At 40.8% G+C, this 6,838-nt stretch overlaps 1 protein-coding gene across 2 annotated transcripts in view; it reads right to left on the bottom strand.

Moving 5' to 3' along the window:
* Positions 1 to 3,344: 3,344 nt before the first annotated feature.
* scnm1 (sodium channel modifier 1) overlaps positions 3,345 to 6,838 on the bottom strand; it is a 4,080-nt gene continuing 586 nt past the window's right edge. For both annotated transcript variants that reach the window (XM_037784878.1, XM_037784877.1), the window contains 7 exons: positions 6,635 to 6,705; positions 6,410 to 6,498; positions 5,084 to 5,181; positions 4,539 to 4,639; positions 4,317 to 4,450; positions 4,095 to 4,215; positions 3,345 to 3,714 (listed from right to left, as the gene is read on the bottom strand). In XM_037784878.1, the coding sequence (XP_037640806.1) occupies positions 3,603 to 3,714; positions 4,095 to 4,215; positions 4,317 to 4,450; positions 4,539 to 4,639; positions 5,084 to 5,181; positions 6,410 to 6,498; positions 6,635 to 6,705 (726 nt within the window). In that variant the 3' untranslated portion in view covers positions 3,345 to 3,602. The remainder of the gene's footprint in view (positions 3,715 to 4,094; positions 4,216 to 4,316; positions 4,451 to 4,538; positions 4,640 to 5,083; positions 5,182 to 6,409; positions 6,499 to 6,634; positions 6,706 to 6,838) is intronic.

Here is a 6,838-nt window from a genome sequence, read left to right as displayed (position 1 = left end):
AAGTGATGATTTCCCCCCAGGATTGACACTTACTGCAGCATTTTAAGGATGAACCCTTCATGTAAAGAATCACAGCGTTTTAATCCCTTAAAGTCTCTCCTGATCCCTCAAGCACCTGAGCTATTTTTACCCCCCAAACCCTGATGGGAAACGTAACCTTGTCCACTGGGCTTGAGTTACCTTGTTCCAAATATAAGAACCAACTTGAAGAGGGTTGCAAACGGGTGCACCCGCTGCGATTTATGAGCAGAAACAGCTGCTAACCTCTGAGGATTTTCACAGCATTGCTGGGGTTCCTACACTACCTCCCCTCATGTCTTCAATCTGTTTTCCTCATTTCTTCGAAGCGCTCTGACTTAATGTCAAGTTTGACATGACCACCAAGTAATGTGCAGAAAGCTGATTTTTAGACTTCTCAAAGGTCACATTATTAAAGCCATTACAGGCTTCGCTGACATTTGGTATCTTGAAATTATTTAAAGGTGCCGTTCCCTTGCCACAATCTATTCTGAGGGTTTCCCTCCCCTTTGATTGCTGTTACACTGTAAAATGGGTATTTTTGTAATGCTGGGTGCCATGCATGCTGCGGCAGCCGTATTTACCATATTGTCTTCCGTTTTTTTTTAAGTAAGTTGTATAACTGAAACAGCAGACTTGATATTAAAGGGTCAGTGTGTAGGATTTAGTGACATCTACTGGTGTGGTTGCAGATTGCAACCAACTGAGTACCCCTCCGCTCACTCCTCCCTTTCCAAGACGGCGGTAACGGGAGCCGCAGAGTGTAAAACCGTGGTCACATCCTTACCATAATAACACTACTTTAGGAGCAACAGAAGTTAGACAGCGGCTGGCGGTATCACGGTTTTACACTCTGCGGCTCACGTTACCCGGGTTTCACACGAGTGTCGGAGAATTAAAGTGGCCTTCAGTTAACGTGAAAGGCTCTCACCAGAACCAGCCTGGGCTACTGTAGAAACATGGCAGACTCCAAGAAGAGGACCCGCTCCCTATGTAGATATGAAGGGCTAATTCTAAGTTAACCGAAAACAACGATTCTTAAGCTGCTTTCACATGATAAGACATTTGCTCTTCCCTCATTGTGACGCAGAGCCTTGCAGCGGCAAAGCGCAGCGCAGGTATAATATGTCATTGAAAAGTGTGCAAGGAAGCTATTTCACTGTTTCTAGGCAACAACAGCAGTTGTAGCTGTTGTCTCATTGGTTGTGCTTTGAAAGGTCAGAGGCAACCGAGTTGAAAGTTGAAATAATTTGAATTTAGAGCGCTCGATGGCAATTTCAAGCGGTGCAGCACGCCAAGGGTAGCGCTTACCGCTCTCGCCAGAGCAAAACAATGGCACAGCCAACGCAGAACGATTTTGCTACTGATCATGTGTGAGCGGCTTTCATTTCAGGTGATTTATACACTAATGAAAACGTAGGTATACAAATTATATTACATGTCTGCCAATAGGTTCCCCCAAATGCTACACACTGGACCATTAAAGGTCATCAGAAGACATTGATACATGTGTCTTCAGTGCATTTTACAAGTGTTTACATGTCGTACTGCCAAGTCTCCACAACAAGTGAGGGAGATCTTCAACATATTAAGTGTCTCCCCGTGTTGTGGTGACGCTCTGAGGCTCCAAACTAATGAAGCGAGCGTGCTTTCCACACATATTAGCGGTGTCATCAGAATCTAACCCATGTTAAGTCCCGCTGACCCTGACGGTGTTATCCAATTTATTCCAACTGTGCTGAGAGAGACGAACGAACACCTTGTGAAGAATGCTAACCAGTGGCTTCGCTACCAAGATTAGCACCAATACAGCCGATCTGCTGCTGATTTATAGTGAAGCTGACTGAGGATTAGTCCTACCAGAGAGGAGATGGAACTCAATTGAAAGGGGTAAAAAATTAATAGACAGCAAAGGGTGATGAAAATAGTATTCTGTAGGTTATAAGAGGCATTCAGGTGAAAAGTCAAGTGTTGGTTCAGCTTTCAGCGCTGCTCTTCTGATCCTGAATGATCCACGAGCAAGACATTAGGCTGATGCTGTTTTAGTCAGTTTGTAACACTGTCTAGTCACACCAAGCTAACTGCTGAGATCTGGGAAGATGGCAATAAGACGTCAGACAGGACAAGAAACACATGCAGTCAAAAAATCTGACTTTTTTGTGAAGTGGAAACAAAGGCAAGAGTTTAAATTGAGACCCAAACTGTCTCTTGCAAACATCCATTCAGTTTACAGACCTGACTTCCTAATTCAACTTTGACCTACTGAACTTGCCGTAGTTGTGTGCAATGAGTGATTATTGATATTTTGGGTGCACTCCCTTTCAGTTTGAGCTCAGATTAAAGTGATTTAAATCAGTGGTTCCCAACCTTTTTCCCTTAAGGGACCTCTTTTCTATCATTGGGTAAGCTGACGACCCCTTACTAAGTGACGTATTTTAATGATATTTCATATTATATTCAATGCAAAACAATAACAGTACAGAACTGATAAACTGTACAATTAACCCAAATAGTGAACGCAATAACTGCAGGACGTTTGTGTAAAACGAGCGATTTGGATGCATTTGTAGCAGATTATTTCCTGAGACGAGTTTTTCTGTTATTTTTAGGAACTTTTAATGGACTTCTCTGTCTTTCTGTTAATTTTAACAATCATTCATACTTAATAGGCTTATTTCTTTGGACAAACTCAGCGTTTTTCTTCTCCCTGATGCTTGGCCATTGTTCTATCAGCTCTTTGGTTGTTTTAACTGAGTACTTCTCTAATGCAGGACGAGGCTGTTCAGCAGAGAGGGAAGGTTGTGAATGTAACTTGTATTAAAGTCTTCACCGTGCCCTTATCCTTTTCATATCTTAAATAATAATCCAAACTTTAAAAATAACAACAATTTCACATGAATGAAATGTTGAGATATTGGCCAAATGTATATTTTTTTTTAGAAAAGTTGTCTTACACCCTTTGAAATCAAGAAGGCCTCGTGACCCTCCATGATGCTATGGCGACCTCTAGTGGGGGTCGGGACCCCCAGATTGGAAACCAGTGGTTTAGATAATCTGAATGAACTATTGGCTTGTTTTCTGATCGTCTGTTTTTTTTTTTGTCTCTGACTACTTTGGTGAATTCAGTGTTATCATGAATAAAATTATGGCCAAAACTATGGAAATAGTGCCCAAGTAGTTGTAATCCAGAATTATCCTTTAGTGTCTTCCAGACTTTAGGACACCACCATGGTTGGAGCTTTTGTGAGTGGAAACTGAGAAAAACACCAGAGCCAGAAGAGCATTGTTAAATTTTTTTATTTTCTATTGAGATCTTAATGGTTTCAAATTCCCTTAAACTGTGAGTTTCCTGCTAAAATAAAAGCATCAATACTGGTGACCAGCAGGCGTCTATTACAACTAAGGAGTGAGTCTCAAGATTAACACAGGCGCTGTAGAATCAGCAAAGGAATTCAGTGAAAGGTTGATGAATGGTACAAAAGTCCTTGCACGTGGAGCTCCAGCTGTTTCACACAGCATTGTTGCCTCTGAATGCACCAATGTGGTACAAGTTCATCTGTGTTTTCCAACAGTTCTTAGTCCTCTCAGTGACTTGTAGGTAGGGTGGCAAGCGAAGTCGGCTCCTCCTCATCTGAATCAAACTCCACATTCTCGTCTCTCACCCACTGGCCGCTCCGGTCCTTCAACCACCCATCACTAAGAAATACACAAAGCAAGATGAAAGCCATGATGTTGGTACAGTCAAATATACTGAGCTGACATCGATACTCAATATCATGATAATGCACAACAAATAAGACTCGGTCAAAACTGAGTATATGGCTGGACCGTGTACGGTCAGTCTGTGAATTTGTGGCTAAATTGTTACACAACTAGTCAGTGGTCATGTCTATGATGTTAAATCCGGCGTTACATGTCCACCAGGTCCTTTTCATTTTGAAAGAGCAACGGCCGATGAGGAAACTCCATCACTCGGCCGACAAATCATGTAACTTCATCACTCAGTCAGTCAGTCAGTGACAGACTTGCGTTTGTAGTGCTGGCCCTCTGCGGTCCAGCTAAAAAGAGTTGTGTACCTTTTCAGTTTGAGGTAGTGCTCCAGCTCTCTCCTCCTCTCGGCCGTTACAGGCTCTGCCTCCTGTGTCACTGCAGCCTGAGCTCCTTCCTTGTCTTCTGATGGATGTGACCCTTCACTGTCTACAGGACACAAAACATGCAAGCAATTAAAGCACAATCGGACCAGGGTTTTCTTCAACACAAAATCTGAAAATTAAAGATTTTCTTATGGCAGACTTTACCTGCTGTGCTTTGTGATAAACTGTTTGAAACTTCAGTTTTCCGACATGCTTTTTCTAGTTCGGATGCCGTTTTGCTGGAAGAGTTGTCGCTGGGACCTGAGCCGTTGCTCAGCGCTCCTTTTTCAGATTTTGTACTTGAAAATAATAACAGATTTATGTTTAAAACTGTGTTTTTTTTTAATGTTTGTGATGATTTCTATATGAAATAACCATCTCACTCACCTGGTTTTTGTATGGCAGCTGTTATATGGTACAGTCTTCAATAAAGCATGATGTGTAAGCTTCCGTGTTTGTGCCAGTAAAGGGGCTGAACAGGACGGTTCCTAAAAACACAACAAAACACTGTGTGTGGAATCGTAGAAGTGTCTCAAAAGTCAGAAATCATCTCTCCTAAATGTTCCATCAAGTGTTGCTCATCTTTTCCACAACAGACAATAACTTGGAAATTTGTATCAAGTAGGATGTCATATGTCAGGGTCACATGGTAGTCACAGGCGCGCCACACACAAGACAACCACATGGCTCAACAGTCTCAGAGAAAGACTAAGTTTGTTCAGCTCATGTTTTTTTCCTCCAATGATGATTCACTGACCTTCAGCCTGTTGGATAATCAGGCTGACTCCGTCTGTTGTTCCTAGGTTCCAGAAACAACTTTTCCATACAACAAGATGCATCAAGACTTTCTGAAAAGTTTGCTGAGGAGTCAGCTGAACAGCAGCTTGACAGAGGAAACGCACCTTATGCTCATTACTGTTATAGTAACCAACCTGCCTTGTGTCTTCTTCAGCCTGGACGTAGTTTTCATGGCGCCTTTTTATTATTTCATTCTTCAGCCGTGCTTTCTTGCCATAAAATGCTTTTAATCCTAATGAAATACAACATAAAAAACAACAATGTTTATTTTCTAAGCAATATGTAACTACTTTAAGTTGCATATATATATATATATATATATATATATGGTTAGGCAATATAAAAATATACACTGTGAGACAATATACATTTGTCAACCATCATACAATTTACCATTTCATTAATACCATAGTACTTGCTATCCCTTCAATATCTCTGGTTGTATTATGCCACCATGGGCAATGTTGAAAATCAATAAGCTGGACAGCTTTATGGTTATGTTGGATTTTTAGATGTTTTTGGCATCATTTTGCAAATTGACTTTATTGTCAGGAGTTTAATTTATTTGCTGAATTAGCCGAAACAGAGTGGTTATTTTATGCATAGCCAGCCTCTTAATTGATTTGGCATGATAATAAAATGGCACACTGTGATAGAGTACAATATTGTATCTGTATTGCCTCCTTCTATCTGTCCTGGGATGCCCCCTCGACACAGTGGAGTTGGTGGGAGAGAGGAGGATGATGGCTAAGCTGTCATCCATGATGGAGAATGACTCCCACCCCATGCAGGACACCATCTCAGCACTGGAGAGCTCCTTCAGCGACAGGCTGCTCCACCCAAAGTGTGTGAAGGAGCGCTATCGCAGGTCCTTCCTTCCTGCAGCTGTCAGACTTCACAACCAGCACTGCTCCCAGTAGACCACATACACTTACACACCAAAAACTGACAATAACCTGATATTTTCAGGTGGAATTTAATTAATTAATTCATTCATTCTCACTGTGCAATATCATTTTCCACTTGTGCAATTTTGTTAATAGTCTGTTTATTGTCAATACTGTATATACTGCTCCTATTTTTATACTTCCTTCTATTTAAATGGTTCATATTTTATATGAATATCTTATCTTATCGTCTAGATGTGCCACTGTTGAAAATCAGTTATCACATTAATTTACTGATGAACAGTAGATTTCACATTTAGGCTAATTTTGATGTTTGTCACTATGGTTTTATTTTTCAACCAAATTATGTCAGGATATAATTTATGTCCAGATATTCCATAAATATTATTTTGCTAAATCATCAAAACAAAAGGCTGTTTATAAGAAAGTTACACTAGATATAATCTTAGGAAAGAAAGGAAATCACTACTTTAACACATTGCCACAAAAAAACCCCTGCTGGTATAAAAACTAAACAGCATCAATAAGTGTGAGTCATTAACTGCCTCTCACCTTCCAGGTGTCTCTTCCCGTTCCTGTGGACTGTCAGCGTGTCAACTGTGTCAAACACAGGCCGGTAGGAGCACACAAGGCAAGTGTATCTAGAACCCACACAAACAGGTTGGATTTCAACTTCATGTCATCTGTTATTATGTTTTTAAACAGCCTCTTAACAGCCTCAGATTAACACCATTTACTTTCCCAAACATCAGTCAAGTGTTTTTAAGTTAATTTCACCTTCCATTATTCATAAGAGCTGCTTCATCTTCTGGAATAAAATGAGACAGAAGATCTGCCACACGTCGTTTCTGAAACACAGCAACAGTAGAGTTAGTAGACTTAATCACAGTTTCAAAGATGCAAAGATATCAAACATGTGGCTACAGCTAGCTAGCCGGATGCTAACCATAACAACATGCATAACCTCCTAAAATCTCCTCT

The sequence above is a fragment of the Sebastes umbrosus genome, chromosome 11 (genome assembly GCF_015220745.1).
Source record: "Sebastes umbrosus isolate fSebUmb1 chromosome 11, fSebUmb1.pri, whole genome shotgun sequence".
NCBI lineage: Eukaryota > Metazoa > Chordata > Actinopteri > Perciformes > Sebastidae > Sebastes > Sebastes umbrosus.
The sequence above is the reverse complement of the archived record's forward strand: the minus strand, read 5'-3'. Positions and strand labels throughout refer to the sequence as shown.